Source organism: Monodelphis domestica, chromosome 7 (assembly GCF_027887165.1).
Source record: "Monodelphis domestica isolate mMonDom1 chromosome 7, mMonDom1.pri, whole genome shotgun sequence".
Taxonomy (NCBI): domain Eukaryota; kingdom Metazoa; phylum Chordata; class Mammalia; order Didelphimorphia; family Didelphidae; genus Monodelphis; species Monodelphis domestica.
In genome coordinates, this window is record NC_077233.1 from 87,395,981 (window position 1) to 87,417,391 (window position 21,411).

Sequence of the window (21,411 nt, forward strand, 5' to 3'; positions counted from 1 at the left end):
CAAGGTGGTTGTGAGGATCAAAGGAAATAAAATACATTATGTATTTTTCAAAGCCCTATATAAATGCTAGCTTTTATCATCACCATTATCATCATCATCATCATCATCACTTTCTGAGCCATTTCTCTTATTTATTGTTCGTAGCTTTGTGTCATCTGATAATTTGATAGGCCTTCAATCTATGCTTTCATCCAAGTAATTGAGAACAGGAACAGGAATAGCCCTTTGGTGCTGTGCTAGAAGCCTGAGTAGAATAGGCCCTCAGCTAGGTAGTCCAACCTGGCCAAAAACCTATACCTCTACAGAATGCTGTTACTATAATAGGAAATCTAGAATCACTGTTTCCCTGCTCCCATGTCCTACCTTGCTTATCATAATCCCCAGGAGTAGGGTACTTACCTGATAATTACGGCAAGTTTCCTCTTCCCTCTCTCCACTTACCACTTGTTTGAGGTGCAAAAAAAAAAAATTAGAACTCTGCCTCTACAGTATACCTGGCAAGTGGTGATTATGTCTGTGGCTTAAAAATCTCTTATAAGGGAGAATCTATCATTTCCCATTTATATAGCTTTAATTTTTTCCAAATCATATTTTTTATTTTTAATAGTTTATTTTTTTCCTCAATCGCATAAAGAAAGAACTTCTAACCTTTTTTTTTTAGTCTAAATCTCATCCTCTCACCCCTCTCCCCTCCCTGAAACAGCAAGTAATCTGATATAGATTGTACACGTGTAATAATGTAAAACTTCTTTCCATGTTAGTCATTTTGAGAAAGAGAACTATTCAAATAAACAAAAAATAAAGTGAAATATTATGTGTTTCAGTCTGCATTAAGACTCCATTAGTTCTTTCTCTGGAGGCAGGTAATGTTTTCATTATCAGTCCTTCAGTAATTTCTTAGATCACTGTATTGCTAAGAATAGCTATGTCATCATGCATAAATGTTCATCATATAATATTATTGTTATTGTGTACAATGTTCTGGTTCTGCTCACTTTACTTTGCATCAGTTCATGTAAGTCTTTCCAGGTTTTACTTAAATTATCCTCATCATATCTTATAGCACAGGAGTATTCCATTATTATAGACCATTTTGCTTGATCATTTCCCAATTAATGGGCAACCTTTCCATTTTCAATTCTTTGCCACCATAAAAAGAATTGCTCTAAATATTTTTGTGCAAATAGGTCCTTTTTAAAAAATCTCTTTGAGATACAGACTCTGGAGTGGTATTGATGAATCAGAGGGTAGGCACAGTTTTAAAGCTTTTTGGGCATAGTGCCAAATTGCTCTTCAGAATGGTTGGATCAGTTCACAACTCTACTAGCATTGCAATCCTCTTCAGTATCTCGTGGCAAAATTTATTAGCCAAGACACAAAACAAAAACCAACTCTCTAAGTCAAAAAGAAATAGATTTATTGAGAGAGGGATCCAGTCTCCCAATAAGACTACACTATGGTTAGCAATCAAAGAACTCAAGCCTTGTGATTGGCCCCCTTATATAGCATATTTTGAACTAGAGCTATAGTAGTGATGTCAGTTTTTGACCCATGCCTATTGGAACGGGTCCTCTGACCCAGGACCTTTGTTCTAGTGTGATGAATGAAGGGTATATAACCCCATATCATGAATGCAGGGTGTACATCAATCTTGTACATCCTATGAATACAGCCCAATCTCATTTTAGCCCTGGATAAAAAGAACCTGTGCATTAACCCAGGGTGTAGCCTTGGTCAAGAAACACAGACCCATAACAAAGTAGAATGTCAAAGATATACAGTTTCATTGGTCTAGGGAAGTGATGGGCAACCTTTTGAGCTTGGTGTGTCAAAATTCACCAAAAAAACGAGCATAACTCGGGTGGTATGTCACTTAAAAAAATAATAATTTCACGATACTTATAGTTACAAAAATGTATAATTGTAATATATAATTGTATTTAATAAACCCCAAACTAATTATTTAACTTACCTGCTTAGTGACTTCTTTGTTCATCTGTCAGTCTGTTTCTTTTGTTGATCTTGATATTTAACTTGTATGGGGTGCTGGGAACTAAGATAAATGGGGGGGAGGGGGAATCTTTAACCTGGCTATTAGTGACTTTTTTATTGCTGAATTTCATTTCTTCAATCTTCAATTGAAGGTTGGTATTTTGTACACTTCAAGCCCAAGCTTGGCCATGCAGGAGCCAAGGATGAAATGTCCTTCTCAGCATGCAGCTCCATATGTCATTGAAAATGGCTACACGTTTCAATACTGACACGTGTGTCATAGGTTCACCATCATGGGTCTAGGATGAAAAAGGTCAGAAGTTTAAAGCATGGAGGAGAACAATATCGGAACAGTGTAGTTATAAAGTGTTACAGAATTATAGAATATAAAAAATATTACAGAATCATGAGGTAATGGGATTTTCACATTCACAATTCATTATTTTACTTTTCTGTCATATTGGCCAGTCTGATAGGTGTGTAGTATTACCTCAGAGTGGTTTTAATTTGCATTTCTCTACTCAATAGTGATTTAAAGCATTTGCTCTTGGGATTACATACAACCTTGATTTCTTCATCTGCAAACTGCCTATTCCAGTCTGTTCATCATTTATCAATTTGGGATTGATTTGTATTCTTATATATTTGATCCCATTCTCTATGTTTTTCATAAATAAGGGATAGCTTTAATTTTTAAGAAGGTTTTCCTTATACCAAATCTAACTTGCTTCTTTGTTTTTCTGTGTGTTGTGTATAACTCTACCCTCTGGGGCTTAATTCCTCTTCCACATGACAGCCTTTCACATACTTGAAAATAGCTATCATGCCCTCCCCACCAGCCTCCATAAGGCATTATGTTGCCAAGTTAGACATCGCCAGGTCCTTCAGATGATCTCCATGTGGCATAAATCAGATGCCCTTCTCCATCCTTATCAATGTCTTAACCAAAATACAATGCCTGGGAATATACAGAGTGCTCCAATTATGCTTACAGCAGGCACTTAATATATATAGTTGATGGATAGATGGATGGATTGATTAACTAGGGTAAAGTAAAATGGTTTGATAACCTCCCTGGTTCTTTGAATCACCTCTCTTAATGCATCCTAAAACCACACTGAGTTTTTTAGCTGCCATGTGACACTGTAGACTCACTTAACTTGGCAAGATTTCAGTGTGAGTCATTTTTCTTGTGTTTAGGTCAGTTGTGAGGTTTTTTACATGAAGAAAGCCAGCATCATGCGAAAGAAAGTAGCCTGGTACATTTTTGAAGCATCTTGATAGATTGGAGGGCATCCCTAGAGGAGGACAACCAGGATGGTAAAGGATCTCAAAGTCATGTGAAATGAAGATCAGTCAAAGATGCTGCTGTTGATGGTTAGTGTAAAAATTAAAATTAAATCTTAATAATAAAATGTTATATTTTAAGGGATTTACTAATGATCATTAGAAATCAAGAAATAAAGAGGATAAAAAAATAAAGAGCATGTACCCGTGGCTGATTAGCCCATTTCAAAATCCCCACTCACCACCATCACCATGCTGACAGGAAGCCAAAGAGAGGACGGGACCCTTCATATCCTTGCCTAATATTCCCTGTCTTCAGGAAGTACTTAACGACATGAAAGTGGGCTCTCAGGAAATGTTCTTTTTTAGGGTAATAGATTTTCAATTATACATTCCTCCCTGAGATCTGTGGAAGACTAGTCTCTAAATGGATCTTGTAAGCATAACCAACTTTGAAGTTAAAATAATTTGAGAATAAGAGGAAAAGAGAACAAAACTAATGATTGCTAGATGCATTGACAGAAAGCCAGTTAGGGGGCAGTGCCCTTTGGCATAAGAGTATACATACAAAACAAATGCATTCAATCCCACCCAGTTAAAATCACTACATCCCAAAGTTCACTCTGGATCTTCTGGTACAGTGTGTGGTCTGTGGAGGCATTTTCATGGTGCCTTCTTCAAACAGTTCACTTTCTGGATTCAGAGAGGTAGCATGTTTCTTACCCTAAAATTACTCTCAAAATTTAAACATTGCATTTTAGAATAATTATACATTCCCCCCCCCCCCCCAAAAGAGGGTGTTGAAAAGCACAGGAATCACTTGGGAATGCATCGCTGAGTTATGAGGTATATAAATCAATTGGCAAGAGAAATCAAAAACATTTTTAAAAATCCAAATAGAAGAGAAAAATATTTTGTGTATGAAATACAGAATATCACAGTCTTATGTGTAAAAGTTCTAAGTAAAGGAAAAATAAACCTATAACAGGTCCTTGAATCAGGGCCCAATTAAAGTGATTTAAGCAATTATGCATTTACCCAATCAGCAGCCAGGACTACAGAAAGTTTTACCACACAATGAAAGACAGAATGGGGAGGGACTAGATTATAGGAGCCAGGTAGGAGCCAAATCTGAGATACTTGGTAGAATGTGGGACAAGGAAGACTTGCCTTTGACATATGTCAAAATAGCCGCAACCTTGAACCCCAAACAAGTTCAAGTCTTCTTATCTTGGCTCAAAATTTAATCAATCCCATTGGTATTGGTTGGTCTCGTTGGCCTTGTGCTCAATTGGCACTATGCATTTAGCTTTGTGCTTCTTTGGCACTGTGCAGTGGCTCTTTTTGTATTCCCTTCTCCTAGAATCAGACAAAATCATTAAACAAAGTCCCATAATTTTTTAAAACAATCAATGGCATAATTTTTATAGTCTAAAGTTTTTTGGGTATGCATTAATATTAGAACAAATGTATTTTAAACTTGTATTACTGCAAAATAAAAAAATTCAAGAAAAATCTCAATACTGTTGACATGTGCTTCAAATACAAAAAGGAGAGAAAAAAAATAAAACTCAGATACTATATTGCACATACAAGGACAAACAATAATAAAAAAAGAGTAAAAAAACAAATATATATAGATTACAATCAGTGACACTATGTCAGTCAAGGAGAGGTAGAATACAAAGGTTTCTCACTTAAAAAAATGAGGTCCATTTCCTTTTTAATTTAACCACTGTGTGAGTACAAATGATTTTCAGAATAAAACAGTAATACAGTAGAGAATATACATCCAAAAAAGTATCAAAGTCCCCAAAATTCACAATAGCCCAGTTGATTACAATAGAAAACAAACCCACTATCATATTTCATATAAGTTGCTGTATGACAAAAAAAAAACTATGAACTGATAGATATTTGTCACAATTTTTACAGACATAGCAAATCTTTCAACCTTGGCAAATATATTTTTAAACAAAGTAAAAATTATTTGGGTCTAGAACATCACCAAGAAATATAGATTGTTCTGGTGAAAGTAAATTAAACTGAAGAGTTTTGCAGGAGCTCTTTTTGACTTCCTGCTTCATAGAAACACCTTGGTAGGATGTCTCTGTTTCTCTACCTTTAATACAACATTCTTTATAATATAAATATTTTAAAAATCATCCATTCAGAAACCACTAGTTAATTAAAATTATTTCTGAAGACCCCTTAGAATTACCATTTAAATTCTTAGCTCATTAAATTCTTCAAAGGTTGTTAGCCAGGTTGAGTCCATCCATCATCTATGTGACAATTAACAAATGCAAAATGAAAAAAAAAAAGCTGTTTATGGACTTTAACAATATTTTACAATATTTTGTTCACTAGTCATAGGGGGAAGGTAACAGAATATATCTAATAGTTAAAACAGTAGATTAAACTGATTCAGTGTAACAGAATAGTATTGAATACATTAATATATGAACTTAAAATTAAATCTTAAACAGAACAATCAGCAAAATACAATATAATACAGAGACTTTCATAAAACAATGGAGTCTGAAAAGGTTTAAAATTTTCACTTCCAGACTCTTTACAGTTCCTTTCTCTATCCACTCAGATTCCTTTTTGTCAGGACTGTGGTATTTCCCATAGCGAGGGAGAACATGGGTTTGAGGAATCTCAAACTGGATGAATCTTAGAGAATGGGCAGGCCCAAATGGCAAAGGATTGTAGGGAGATGAATTTATCCCCTGAATCTCAGGCAAGATAAATGAAAGGATCAGTGCACTTATGAATGGTAGAAGCTGTTTGAAGCTGTTAGGCAAGGTACTGCTCTTTCATAGAGTATTCCATGCTTGTAATTTACTTTTTGTTTGGAAGAGTAACTTCCTTCTTCCCTTCTCCTTCCCCCTGTAAGCCTCAAAATTTCTTAGACTTATAAATGTTGGAAATTTCACCATTGGGATATTTCATACCTGGAAAATTTCTTACTGATAGTCTATTGGAATGGGAACCCCATTGGCATGGGAGGTTCCTTCTCTTCCCTTCTTCAGATTACTTTAGGACAGAAACCTTTTGCTGAACAATGGAAAGGACTTTGACCTATGCTTAAGCATAGAACAGGAATTTCTTTGAGTCATGATTGATTTTAGAATTGATACAATAGAGATACTTGGAATCAATCTCCACCCTATTCAGTCCTAACAGGATTGAGTAAGGGCTGCGGCCTAGATCAAAATTTAATTATTCCAATCTCTACCCTACTCAGGTTAACAGGATTTAGAAAGGGCTGTAGCAAAGGAGCAAAGATTTAATCATTTGAAAATATGACCTTCAACAGACATGTGCAAAGCCTCTGGGCGGTCCTGGGTTAAGCTAGAGCCTCCATTGGCACAGGGAAATTGATGGACAGTGATTGGTAGATGTGAGAACTGAGGGGAGGGAACTTGGATGGTTTCCTTAAAGATCAGGGAAGTCTAGAGACTTGGGGTGGTGGAGGAGTTGATCGGAGTGGTGGCAGTGTACTCTGAGAAGCTTGCTCTGAAGGAAGCTGAAGGTGGGGGCCTCTGAGACTGTTTCTCCATCTTGGTCACGTGAGTAATAGGGACTGATTTCCTTTCTTTGCCCCAGCTATCTAAGGGCTTGGGCCTTTTGGCCCAGCCTAAACAGAAGGGGTATTTAAGCCCTATTCCTTTCTCTCCCTTTTTCTCTCTCTCTATCTCTAATTCCTTTCTTCCTCCTATTGTAATTAAACTCCATAAAAGATTGACTGCAAACTTGAGTTTTCATTTAGGAATTACATAGCTGAATTCCTTGGCGACCTTAAATTAATATATATCAGTCTTTTAAAGTGATTCCCTTGTAACACCCCTGAGGTAAAATGCTAGGGAACAGTTTGTTTCCCTAGCCACATGGAGAGGGAGTTAGGAGGCTAATCATTGCCTAAGGAAAATACACCCAATTTTTACCAATTTACCATTTACAATAAATGTTCAATCAAACTTCAGTTCAATCAACCATATCCAAAGTTCATTCTTGATCTTCTTGATGTAGTGTGGGTTTTTCTGGCGTCTTTCTGCAATAGTTCATTCTCTGGATTTAGGAGTTAGCAAGCTTCTTTCTTGAAGATCTTTCTTGAACAAAAACAATCTTGGATTTTTATAAAAATACAATCTTAAACAAAAAATCAAAAACCTTGGATTTTAAATTAAAATACAATCCCCCCTGAAGTATGTGTTAAAAAACATCCAGTTCAGCTCAGGATACAATGTTGAGTTATGGGGGTGTATGAGTCAATTATCAAAAGAAGAGAAAAACACAACCAAAAACATAAGGGAAAAAAAATTCAAAATAGGCCCTTGTATAGGTCCAATTTAAAGTAATTTCTATCCCACAAGTCTGTAGGACAGAATGTAGTAATATTTCACTTACCTATTTGCTGCCAAGACTACAGGAAGTTGCCATACTATAAGAAGAAAAAACTAGAATTCTATTTTGATAGGGAAGTGTCATTCCCTCATCTGATTTTTTGTCCTTCTCCAGGATATAGGGATCCAGCATGATAGTCAAATTTTGTACTTCACTGAGTACTTTACAAAAAGTGTAGATACAAGGAAGTCCAATGACTTAACATATGTCAAGCGTCGCAACCTCGATTCTCACACTAATTTCAACTCCTTTTCATATTGGCGTAGTGTAATAATTAAAATAGTGGAAGACATAAATTGTAGTAGATAAAAGAGTAGATGAGTAAATTGTGACCACAGTAAATATGGTTTCAAGACAGTGTCTTGTTTTAAAATCAAATATAAGGTGGTCGCCAGGGAAATAATTCCCAATTATGAAATATACCCAAGTCAACTGGGTTTTATAGAGATTTTAATTAATACAAAATTAAGGAGTAAATGAAAGAGAGAGAGATCAGTTAGTTTTTTATCCACTCACCACAAGATTTGTCCCAAGCAAGAATTTAGTGTTCAGAGACACCAGGCCAGCTCCATCTCAGCTGACTCCACCAGCTCAATCCTGAATGTGAATGTGAATGTGAATGTGAATGTGAATCTGAATTCACCCTCAGATGAATGTCTCTGAGAGAGTCCTGAGAGAGATCCTTCAAGGCAGCCTTGGCCAGCTGCCTCCTTCAATTCAGCCTTTCCCAGCTGACTGTCCTCAGCTCCCTTTCTGAGCTCCTTTTAAAGGGAGTTTTCTCCTATGTCACCTCCCCTAAATTCTTACATCTACCAATCACAGTAGACGTTTTCCAAAGGACAGACCATTCTTAATTCACACCTAAGAAGTCTAAACTTTTGAGTAATTCACACCTGAGTAAGTTCTCACCTCTTTGCCTTTTTCAAGTTCACAAGTTGCCTGACCTTTATAGGTACTTAGCACCCTTTTGTATTAGTTCTACAAATACACACAGCTTAAGAACTTTTGCCTTATTATAAGTATGGGTTTAAGTACTTTTCATTGTTCAGCAAAGAGTTTACAACTTTATCTTCCCCTAAAATATGCTTAAGTAGGGGTAGAGTAGAGGTCTTCACATTCCTGATCTAAGTAGAAGTCTCACATTCCTGATCTAAGTTCCTTCATTGTTTAAAATGGGGAATAGGCTTAACCCAACCTTATGAAGTAGGGTCTGAGAATTTTTAAGGTTCACAATCCAACCTTATGAAGTAGGGTCTGAGAATTTTTAAGGTTCACAGTAGAAGTTCATCAATCCCACATGGATTGGTTTCATTTTGACCTGTGTGCTCTTTTTTGGCACTTTACAGGTTAAGTCTGTTCTCCTTGTTTTTATCCCATTTCCTGGAATCAGTAAGGTTGTAGCAGCTACTCCTCTAAGACATGGTGCTGCTCCTGATGCTACTGGATCCAATTGGGCGCTGAGAAGGCCCCAAAGTCTGAGTTAAAACACCTGAAGCTACTCCTCTTTGCTCATGTACTTACAAAGTAAATATTTTGTTGTAATCTGGGATGCCTAGATCAGGGGCAGACATGATAGCTTTTTTTAGATCTGATAGAGCTGACAAGTATTCAGGCTCTAATTTGAGAAGTTCAGGGACCGAATCCTTTGTTAGTGCTATAAGGGGTTTAGTAATTTCCCCATAGCAAGGAATCCATTGTCTGTAAAACCCTGTTGCTCCTAAAATTGCTCTCAACTGTTTCTTAGTGGTAGGAGCACTTAAATTTTGAATATTTTCACTTCGTTTTTGAGAAATATAGTGAGCACCAGCAGTCAGGATGAATCCCAAACATTCTACTTTAGGGAGACACTACTGAATTTTATCCTTTGAGATTTTATGTCCTCTTTTGTGAAATTCCAAAAGAAGGTGTTTACTATCTTCCTGACATGTTTCTGTGTCTGTTGAAGCCAAGAGCAGATCATCTACATATTTGATTAATTTACTATATTTAAATGTTATATTATCTGTCTCTTGGCTCAAAATTTGTGCAAATGGAAACTCAGGCATTCTACATAACCCTGTGGCAGATGACTCCATGTATATTGCGAGCCTTTCCAGGTGAAAGCAAAAATATGCCTGGACTTCTCATGTATAGGTATGGAAAAGAAAGCTGAGCAAAAGTGTACTAATGTGTAGCTGTGCTAGGAATAAAGGAAATAATAGTATTTATGTTGGAAACTATGGAGTGTCTTTTTTATAACGTGATTATTCACCACCCTCAGATCCTGTACAAATCTATAGATGTGCTTGCCATAAGAAGAAAAGGAACTAGAATTCTATTGAGAATTTTTAAGATTCACAAGTGTCACTGTCAGAGGAAATGGAGTTAGTCTAGCATGACTTGTTCTTGATTCACAAATGTGGGGGAATAGTGATCATTGATTTACTTTCTAAGTGCTCATAGACCATCTTTAACATGTTACAGAATTTTGTCCGGAAACTGAGTCAAGTTCTCCAAGCTACATAGTCTGAAAGTGTTTACCTTATTCCCTATTTATTCATCTACCTCTAGTAACTTGGACCTAGTAAATGCAAATTTTCTCTTAGCATTCCTTTACTTATCTTGGCTTTCTATATCTTGTCAGTCATCTTTGTTTTCTACTCCCAAGTTTGAATGTTATCCCTGAGTGGGAAAAGAATATAGCAAAGTAAGATTTGAGTAGTTTTACTTTCTTTCTTTTACCAGTTATCATTAATTCATTCACCCAGACAAGTGATCATGTCTTTGCTTTTCTTTTTACCTTTAGGATAACTTATAAAGCTCTTTATAATGTCCTTAGCTCCATTGCATGTCTCAATCAAAACAAATTCCCATATTGACCATGCCCCAAAATGTAATTCTCTCTTTGCACCTTGAATCCATCATTTCTCTTTCAGGACTTCATCAGTCCTCTGGAATCATGCATTGAACATAATCCTCAAGTCTTCCAAAATTGCTTTTCTTCATAATGCTATTGTTATCATATAAATGATTCTGCTTACTTCACTCCACATCAGTTTATACAAGTTTTTTCAGTCTTCTTTACTTCCTTTTCATTGTTTCTTAAGGTGCAATAGTATTCTTTTACATTCATATACCATAACAACCATTCCCTAGTTGCTGGGAAGCCCCTTCATTTTCAGTTCTTCGTTGTAATTTATTTTTGAAATCATAGATCCCTTTCTTCCCTCTCTTATCTCCTTAGGATATCAGCCTTGTAGCAGATATCACTGGGGAGGTTTTGTGAGAGGATTTAGACAAGAACCAAAACAAAATGAGATTTAGATGGTTTGTAGTCAGCAAAATGAGAGGATAGATGTGTTCACACTGAGATGAGATCACAAAGAACAAAGGGAAACCTTTGACACATATCTAAATAATGGAAGTTCCTTATCACCACTACATGCCAACTTTATGATCTGTTTGTAGAATTCATTTCATTCTTCTTCTGGTCAAGCAATATGTAACAGTTGCCTCAGTAGTAGAGAGGATCTTAGCCCCAGTGGTGCAATGGTTTGCATGAATGCCAGTCAGGAAGGCATCCTTTGTGTGGTCATTCCTTTCTTTGAATTGCAGAGTTATCATTTGTGAAATTTGGAGGAAGAGTTTGACACAGAAGACAAGATGAAAGTGCACATTGAATATGAGGCAACTTCAACATATGATCAATGAGAATTTGGAGTAACAGGGATTTAACATTTATATAGATAGCACTGCGTGCCAGGCATTGTGCCAAACATTTTTCATCTGATAGAATTGGAAGAAAAATTGTATTAAATTTTGTCATTGGGTAACTATATCATAAGAAAATAAGATCATCTAATTATGTGGCAGTGGTGAGAGATATCTGAATTTTTCACCAATGCCTGGGGATGTCAAGATATAATAGCTAATAGAGACAGTTAGGTAGAATAATGAATAGAGATCCAGCCCTGCAGTCAGGAGATCCTGGTTTAAATCTGGCTCAGATACTTCCTAGCTGTGTGACCCTGAGCAAGTCACTTACCCCAGTTGCTCAGCCCTTACTGCTTTTCTGCCTGACTTGGTATCAATTTTAAGATGAAAAGTAAACATTTTTTAAAAAGATAATAGTATTTATATAGTGCTGACTAGGCACTGTGCTACGCATGTTAATAATTATCTCATTTGATCCTCACAATAACCCTGGGAGGTAGATGCTGTTATCATTCCTTTTTTACAATTGAGGAAATTGAAGCAAACAGAAGTTAAGTGACTTGCCCAGGGTTACATAGCTAAGTAAGTATCTAAAATCACAATTAGGATTTGTGCCTTCCTGACTCAAGACCAAGAAGAAAGTTAAAAAACACCTCTCGTACTTTGGGTGGACTCCTTGTGGATCACCTTATGTGAGGACCTAGACCTGAATCTTATAGAGTAGGTAAGCATGAATGGTTTTTAAATCTATATCCTTTTAGTCCATTAGTTTGTAGAATTATTGGAATTCAATTGCACCTTCCTTAGAGTCAGCTCAAGTGAGATCATGTATGTTGAGCACTTCTTGTTGCCAGTCATTATTCTCTTTTCTTTCTCTGTATCATATTCATTCTTCCATGCTCCATACTGGTATAGATTTGGATTCCCTTATTTCTTTTGAATTTTTTCTTCTTTTAGTCTCACCCCCCTTTCCCCTCCCTAATGTTACTCTCCTTCCTAACTCCTCCCCTCTTATTTATTCCCCTCTTACCATAGTGCCTTTTAATCAACCCCCCACTCTCTCCCTCCCTTGTATTGCTCTCCTCCCCACCAGTCCATTTATTACCCTTCTGCTTCTCTATCAAACACAATTCAGTTCTCTGCCCCAATGGATCTGATTGTTCTTCCCTCTGAGTCAATTTCATGCAAGTAAGATTTAAGTATTACCTGTCTCCAACTTCTTTTACCCTTCCATTGTATTGGTCTTCTCTTCCCTCCCTCATGCACTTCTTTATGAAATATAAATTTCCCCCATTTTATCTTTTTTTTCCCCATTTCTCTCAGTATTATCCTCCTTTTTTTTTTACCCTTAGTGTTTCGTATATTTTTTGACATTTCATCCTATACAGTTTGTGACTGTTCCCTCTGAGTATACTTCTTCTAGCTACTCTGATGATAATAACAATTTTTAAGAGTCACCAATATTATCTTTTCTTACAGGCATATACATTATTTGAATTTATTAGTCCTTTAAATAAAGGTGTTGGGTTTTTTCCCCTTAATTACCTTTTGGTGATTCTCTTGAGTTCTGTGTTTGGGCATCAAATTTTCCGTTTGTCGTTTTTTCTTTAGGAGTTTTTCTTCTTTTAAGGAACGTTTCATTTTCCCTGATAAATCAGAGTAGGTAGCCAAATTTCTCCAACCCTTTTATCTTCCATCTAAGGGAGATTGGCCTGCATTTCATACACATTTAGTTATTAATTATTTCTGGAAGAAACACCAGCCTAGCACAATCTCTTTAGGATACTTTAAGATTTCTTTTGCTTTATCTGCTGAATTGGAAATCCTTAGTTTTCTTTTTCTTGTTCCTGACTCTTAGTGCTTACTACTGGCCCTCCCTGTGCTTAACCTGTTCACTGTGGGGAAGAAGAGAGACTTTTAGCACTAAGAACACTTAAGGGGGATTATTTGGCGGACTTTTCTGGCCCAGGTGTTGTAGACCATCGCCCTGTGTCTTTGGTTTCTGTCAAAAGATGTCTTAAAGAAATCCAGCTCCAATTTACTCCATATATTTTCTTTATAAAATTTTAAAACTTTTAGTAAATGTATTTTTTTATTGTTAATCTCATCTCTTTCTTTTCTCTACTTGTACAGCAGATTATTTTTCATTTGCTATTATTTGTCATTGACTGGAATCTTCATTGTCTTTGCTTTTTTATTTTTAGTTTCAAATTCTCTTTATTTAGCCTTTTCCCTGCCCATTAAGAAGGAAAGGAATAAGAAACCATTACCACATATGATAAATCATGTAAAACATTTCCACATTAGCCATGTGTAGGAAGGGGCAAAAGAAAAAATAAAAGAAAGAAAAAAATATCCTTCAATCAATGCTCAGAGTTATAATTTATCTTTCTGGAGGTAGATAGTGTTCTTTTTGTCATGAGTCCTTTGGAAATTGTCTTAGATCATTGTACTGATCAGTGTAGCTAAGTCTTTCTTAGTTGATTATAATTACAATATTGCTGTTACTGTGTACAGTGTTCTCTGAGTTCTACTCATTTCACTTTGCATCAACTCATATAAGTCTTCAGAAATTTTTCGGATTCCATCCCCTCCATCATTCTTATAACATGGTAGCATTCCAATCACAATCATATATCACAGCTTGTTTCTAGTTCTTTACCACCACAAAAGAGCTGCTATAAATACTTTTGTACAACTGAGTCCTTTTCCTTTGATCTCTTTGAGATATGCTGACCTAGTAGCTGAAAGAGTATACTATACATTGTGTTTTACCTCTTGTAGCAAAGTCATTTGGAATCTTTTTGAAAGTAGCACTCTACCTTCTCCAAGTTTTTATCTTTGGGTTGCCTTTTGATAGTTCTTTGTATTTTCTTGAATAAAGTCTTTCCCTGAAAAATATCAACTGACTTTTGAAAGTTAAAGAACAATTAATGTCACTATTTTTTTAATGGCTGATACAGTAGCCTCTTGCTGTGAAGCCTTTGCTATGTGAATCCCAGAACTTGGATTTGTTGGACCCTTTGCCTTCAGGTAGCTATATATGGATTATACCCTAGACCATTATGTTTCTGAGCTATTCTTAGAGTTGTCTTGAAAAGAAGTCACCACAACCACTTTCTGTGATCTAATAATGTATTGTTTAGGATGCCATATGCTAAACAGATTCTTTGCTTGCATAACAGGGGAACCTGAAGTTGATTGCACTGGGGAAAATGAATGGTGGGACAGATAATTTCCTAGTTATATGTTTAGCTTTGGAATATATTCCTAAGAATTGGTCATAACTGGTTTAACATCCTCAGCTATGTTTTGCTTTCCCTCTGACAGTGATACCACTATTTCCCTCATCAATTGGACTATAACTGCCCAGATCAAGAGTCCTGACCTGGGACCATCAATTTTTTTTTAGTTATTGTATTTCAGCATAATTGATTTCCTTTGTATTCCGATATATTTTATTTTATAATATTTAAAACATTATTCTGAGAGTCCATAAGCTTCACCAGGCACTGTATGACACAACAAAGGTTTTAAGAATTGCAAACCCAGAGTAATTGTTGACTCTACTCTTTCCTTCCCTTGCTCCTCATAAGATCCACTGTTTCTTCATTTCAGCAAATCACTACATACTTATTCTGTGTAGAATACTATTAGACACAGTGGGGACAAAATTTGACTCATCCTGCCCTCAAATTCATGCTTTCTCAGATCAGTTGATCATGTGAGAAATGCAGGCAGAGTACCATCTTCTTGGTTTTTGCTTTCAAATTCCTCATTTCTACTCTTCTTATTGTGACAAGGAAATCACTTTAAAAGACTGATATATATTTAAGGTCGCCAAGGAATTCAGCTATGTAATTCCTAAATGAAACTCAAGTCAGCAGTCAACCTTTTATGGAGTTTTTAATTACAAACAGGAGGAAGAAAGGTATGAGAGAGAGAGAGAGAGAGAGAGAGAGAGAGAGAGAGAGAGAGAGAGAGAGAGAGAGAGAGAGAGAGAGAGAGAGAGAGAGAGAAATGGGAGAGAAGGGAAATAGGGCTTAAATACCCCCTCTGTTTAGGCTGGGCCAAAAGGCCCAAGCCCTTAGATAGCTGAGGCAAAGAAAAGAGATCAGTCCCTATCACTCATGTGACCAAAATGGAGAAACAGTCTCAGGGGCCTCCACCTCCAGCTTCCTTCAGAGCAAGCTTCTCAGAGCACAACCTCTCAGAACAAAACCTCTCCAACCACCTCAGTCCTCAGACTCCGCTATCTTTAAGAAAACCACCTTATGTTCCCTCCCCTCAGTTCTCACATCTACCAATCACTGTCCATGTCTTCCCTGTGCCAATGGTGGCTCTAGCTTAACCCAGGACCGCCCAGAGGTCTGTGGCTTTGCACATGTCTGTTGAAGGTCATATTCTCAAATAATTAAATCTTGATCCTTTGCTGCAGCCCTTCCTAAATCCTGTTACCCTGAGTAGGGTGGAGATTGGAAGTTCCAAGACCTGGTTCTGTCATTCCAAGTATCTCTATTGTATCAATTCTAAAATCAATCATGACTCAAAGAACTTCCTGTTCTATGCTTAAGCATAGGTCAAAGCCCTTTCCATTGTTCAGCAAAAGGTTTCTGTCCTAAAGTAATCTTAAGTAGGGAGGAGAAAGACCCTCCCGTGCCAAGGGGGTTAACATTCCAATAGACTATCAGTAGGAAATTTTTCAAGTATGAAATTTCCCAATGGTGAAATTTCCAACATTTATAAGTCTAAGAAATTTTAAGGTTTACATTATCCTCCAGGCCATTCCTTTCCCACCTCAAACCTGTTTCTGACCTTATCTCCTCACTCCAAGCTTTTTCCAAATATCTGAGTGACCTTTCTTCTGAAGTTTTCTTCCTATCTCTCCCCTGAAGAAGAACATTTCTGTTGCCTGATCAGATGCAGTTAAAACCCCTCCTCCTGGAAGTTGAGGCCCTTTGTAGTGGGGCTTCTATCTCTCTGGTCTTTTGTTCTCTTACTCTTCATGTCCTTTGTCAGATCTTGGGAATTCTCTCATTCTCCCCACCACCCTTCAAATCTTTTTTAAAAATAAAGGTATTTTATTTTACCAATTACTTGTAATAACAATTTTCCACATAAATTTTCTGAAGTTATATCATCCAAACTGTCTCCCTCCTTCCCTTCTCTCCCCCTTCCCAAAGATGGTAAACAACTTGACCTGGGTTATATATGTATTATCATGCAAAGCATTTCCTAATCTTTTTTTGTAAGAAAATATTCTTATAAAACCAAAATCCCCAAATAAACTGAATTGAAAAATCATATGCTTTGATCTACATGCCATCTCCAACAGTTCTTTCTCTGGAGGTGGAAAGCATTGTTTGTCATAAGTCCCTCAGAATTGTCCTGATTATTGCTGAGTATTGCTTACAGCTAAGTCTGAGTTGAACATTCCATAATATTGTTATTATTGTGTACAATGTTCTCCTGGTTCAACTTATTTCACTGTATCAGTTCATGTAGGTTGTACTCTTTCTGAAATCATCTTGTTCATCATTTCTTACAACATAATAATATTCCATCCCCATCATATAACTAGAATTTGTTTGGCCATTCCTTTATTGATGATTGATTCCATTTTCTTAATTTCCAATTCTTTGCCACCACAAAAAGGAGCTGCTATAAATGTTTTTGTACAAGTAGGTCCTTCTCCCTACCCCTCTTTTAAACATTTATCTCTTTGGGATTCAGACCTAGTAGTGGTATTACATACTGTTTTATAGAACCTTTTGGACATGCTCCAAATCGCCCTCCAGGATGATTGGGTCAGTTCACAACTCCACACTTCATAGTCATTCTTGCTATTGCTCCTTCTTGGAATGTCCTTCCTCCCCTGCTCCTTCCCTATTTTGAACCATTTTGAATCTGATCTCTTCTTCAAAGCCAGGGTCAAGTTCTACTTCCATCAGGAAGGCTTTCCTGCCCAGCCCAGCCTGCAGGTCTCTTTCCTGACCCTTTCATAGATTATGGCTCTTAATTTTAACCACTGATAAGGTTCTCTTTCTCCTATGTGTGAGTTAAGTCCTTTCTTCTGAATGGAATCTTTGTAAATAGCCTGAGAGGTGAAGACAATATCCTGTTTCTTTTTCACCTTTTCGAGCAGCAAGTATTCAGCCTTTAAAACTCTTTCAGAAAAGGCACATTAAATTAAAGGCATGCTGAAGTAAGTCAAAATAGTTTAGGTTATAGTGGCCAAAGGTATGCTCTGCAAAGAATGAGATATCCACCAGGATGGGGATATTCTACATGCTTATTAGTTGTCTACTCTGCTACATTACACTCATAATAATATAAGTTTTTTTGTATATATAACTAAACTCTCTTCTGTTTTAATACTCAGTGGTATGTCCCAAAGGGACTCCAAAAAGATTTCCATTGAAATATTTCTTTTTATTAAAAAAGAATTGAACTTCTGAAATGATCTCTAGCATTTTGTGTGACTGTAGAATACTGTCATAAGTTTCACTGAATAAGGAATTATGAGAGGAAAAATTCCGAGTTATAGTTTTGAGTCTTCAGAGCAATCTCAGGAAACAGAAAAGAAAAGAAATCTGGTATCATAGAATATTCTAGCTGGAAGATTCCCAGGGCTTTACAAAGCAGGACTCACTAAAGAGAGGAGACATTGGTAGAGCTTGCTCAGGATCTCATAGAAACTTGATAGAGCCTGGATTAGGACCCAGGTCTCCTGACTTCCACTGAGAAAAAGAGAAATGGGAGCCAAGGAAACAATACTGCTACAGCTAAGCATGCACAAAGATCTCCTAGGCAAAGGTTCTCAGATTTGTGAAAGAATAAATGAATGATAGCTTAGTTGAAGGATTATAATATAGAGCTGGAAGAAACTTTAGAGGCCAAGTCCAATCCTTTCATTTTACAGAGGAAATGATTTGCCCAAGGTTACACAGAAGAGAGAGAATTTGAACCCAAGTTTTAGTCCAGCATTTTTTCTCTACTGTTACATGTATATTTAGTGCAAAAGCCAACAAAAAGTATTATTTAAATAGCTAGATCGTCTAAAAAGTATTGGTGTTGGTATGCTATGTTTACCCTTTGTTTTTTTTATTTAAAAAAAAAAGTCAGTTCATTGATATCACCAACAAACCAACTTTTAGTTCTAGTGGGTCACTGTCAAAGGGTTGGGAAAGAGCTAGCACATGGTTCCATCACATTGACTTCTGATGTTCTTTGATATCTTGAAAAAATTTTTTTGAGATTGTGACTTAACAGAATTGGGTACTGATTGCTATACAAACTGAAACTTGGGCATCTCAGCTTCTGGTTTCATCTTGAAGGCTGAGTTTTCATAAGAGTAAACTGGTTCATTGTTTAGTGAAAACCTCCATAATGACTGCTGTTCTCTTTGAGAGGAAGAGGTTGCTTTGGATTTCTTTAAATGGAATTGTGGACTCCCCTTTGATTAATAGCTGAAGAGTAGAAAAGGTTTACACTTTCTATTTACAAATGACTCTTGTTATGCATTCAAAAGTCGGAAATGCTTCCATGTGTGTTTGAATGCTTCACTTGGAGACTGGCATTTCACCATTACCTATGAGGCAAAACAGATGGTTTCCATTGTCTGTGGAAACAGCTTGTTAGTCCCTGGCCTAAAGGACTACTTCAGATACATGTAGCACCCCTTGCTTTGGAAGTTAACTCTTAACACTCTCTCTGTCTCTCTCTCTCATCTTTTTTACATGGACCTCATGAAGGCTTCAAGTATTTTTTGCTCTGATTTCATCATTCAGTACTAATTATAAATAGGTTGTCACCCATTTAGTGTTTAATGTCCAGGCTGACCCTGCCCTTCTGGCTCACCTCAGCTTTTTATCTTTCACCCTACATACAGGTTGTTCCTTGTAGCCCCAACCTCTGAAATTCCAATACCAAACAAGACAATTTGGATGCCTTTTTTTTTTTAATTTTTAATTTTTTTATTAGTCAATTTAGAACATTATTCCTTGGTTACAAGAATCATATTCTTTCCCTCCCCTCCCCCACCCTTAACACGCAATTTCACTGGGTATTACATGTGTCCTTGATCAGAACCTATTTTCATGTGGTTGATGTTTGCACTAGGATGTTCACCCAGAGTCTATATCCCCAGCCATATCCCCATTGACCAATGTGATCAAGCAGCTGTTTTTCTTCGGTGTTTCTATTCCCACAGTTTTTCCTCTGAATGTGGATAGTGTTCTTTCTCGTAGATCCCTCTGGGTTGTTTGGGATCACTGCATTGCCACTAATGGAGAAGTCCACTACATTCGATTGTACCACAGTGTATCAGTCTCTGTGTACAATGTTCTCCTGGTTCTGCTCCTCTCACTCTGCATCAATTCCTGGAGGTCGTTCCAGTTCACATGGAATTCTTCCAGTCTATTATTCCTTTGAGCACAATAGTATTCCATCACCAACATATAGCACAATTTGTTCAGCCATTCCCCAATTGAAGGGCATCCCCTTATTTTCCAATTTTTTGCCACCACAAAGAGCGCAGCTATGAATATTCTTGTACAAGTCTTTTTCCTTATTATCTCTTTGGGGTACAAACCCAGCAGTGCTATGGCTGGATCAAAGGGCAGACAGTCTTTTATCGCCCTTTGGGCATAGTTCCAAATTGCCCTCCAGAATGGTTGGATCAATTCATAACTCCACCAGCAATGAATTAATGTCCCTACTTTGCCACATCCCCTCCAGCATTCATTATTTTCTTTTGCTGTCACGTTAGCCAATCTGCTAGGTGTGAGGTGATACCTCAGAGTTGTTTTGATTTGCATCTCTCTGATTATAAGAGATTTAGAGTACTTTTTCATGTGCTTATTAATAGTTTTGATTTCTTTAACTAAAAATTGCCTGTTCATGTCCCTTGCCCATTTATCAAGCCATTCTTTTTTTTGTACAATTGATTTAGCTCTATAAATTTGAGTAATTAGACAACTTGGGTGCTTTTCATTCTTTTCCTCATCCTTGTCTATCCCTTTGGCATCAACAGCCAGCCTTTCTTAGGGGGCTTTGATATCCCACAAAGGATACAGATAGGCAGATATTTAAAGATGGAGTCTTAGAAGTTTTTGCTTCTGCATTTCTGGAAGCTGAGATGTCTAGGAACCTGAGTCTAAGCATACTTATTTCTGCTTTCTAAGCATACTTACATCTGCTCTGGTAACAGGTCTGGATCATCAGGTGCCATAGACCTCATTTGGAGTTTAGACAAACCTTTTGGCCCGCAAAGAGGGTGTAAAGATGAATTTAGAGTTGTGACTTAAAATCTAGATTTAAGTGGTCATCAAATAAAATTCCCAAGTCAGTCTGGAAATTTATGGTAATTTAATTAATATAGAGGGAAGGAATTTAAGGAGAAGAAAGAGGGAGAGGAAAAAGAGTTCATTTAAACTGCTCCGGCTCAGGCTGAGCCAGGCAGGAGTTAAAGGCCTTGGCCAAAGGGGCCTCCCTGAGCCCAAGGGAAAAGGAAGTCAGTCTTATCACTCACCATGAGACTGTCTCAAGGAAGCTGTCTGAATGAGCTCCTCCAGGCTGAGTTCCAGTATTGAACTGGCGCCCAGGCTGCTCATAGGAAGTGATCAGCCAGATCCAACTTTCTGGGGAAAGAGTTTTTGGGAGACCAAAAAAAAATCCCAAATATGTAGACCTTTCACCCTTGTGTCTCCATCTCTAAATTTTCACATCTACCAATTAGATCAAAGGCTTTCTCCAGGACTGCCCACCTTCTTTGATTAGTTTATATCTTTTGAGCTACTTCACACTTCTTTATGTTCACCTTTTTTTAGTTACTTGACCTTTTTGTGATTAATTTAACCTTTATAGTTACTTAACACCTTTTTGTATTAAGGTCTAAAAATACACTTAGCTTAAAGTTCTAGCTTCACTATCAGGTGAGAACTAAGTACCTTCATTGTTCAGTTAGGAGATTACAACTTTATCTTCCCCTAAAGTATGTCTAAGTAGGGTGGAGTAATGTAAAGT

General features: G+C 36.9%; 1 protein-coding gene across 4 annotated transcripts in view; it reads left to right on the forward strand.

The window, feature by feature from the left end:
* Nucleotides 1-21,411, forward strand: part of POC1A (POC1 centriolar protein A) — a 197,258-nt gene that overhangs the window by 154,676 nt on the left and 21,171 nt on the right. Inside the window, exon 11 of one of the 4 annotated variants that reach the window (XR_470923.3) lies at nucleotides 3,193-3,369. The exons of 2 other annotated variants lie outside the window; for them this stretch is intronic. Coding sequence is in view for 1 of the 2 variants with exons in the window: in XM_007500515.3 (XP_007500577.1) it covers nucleotides 3,193-3,273 (81 nt within the window). In the remaining variant the exon portion in view is untranslated. The remainder of the gene's footprint in view (nucleotides 1-3,192; nucleotides 3,370-21,411) is intronic. One more of the 4 variants, XM_007500515.3, reaches the window with a different exon arrangement.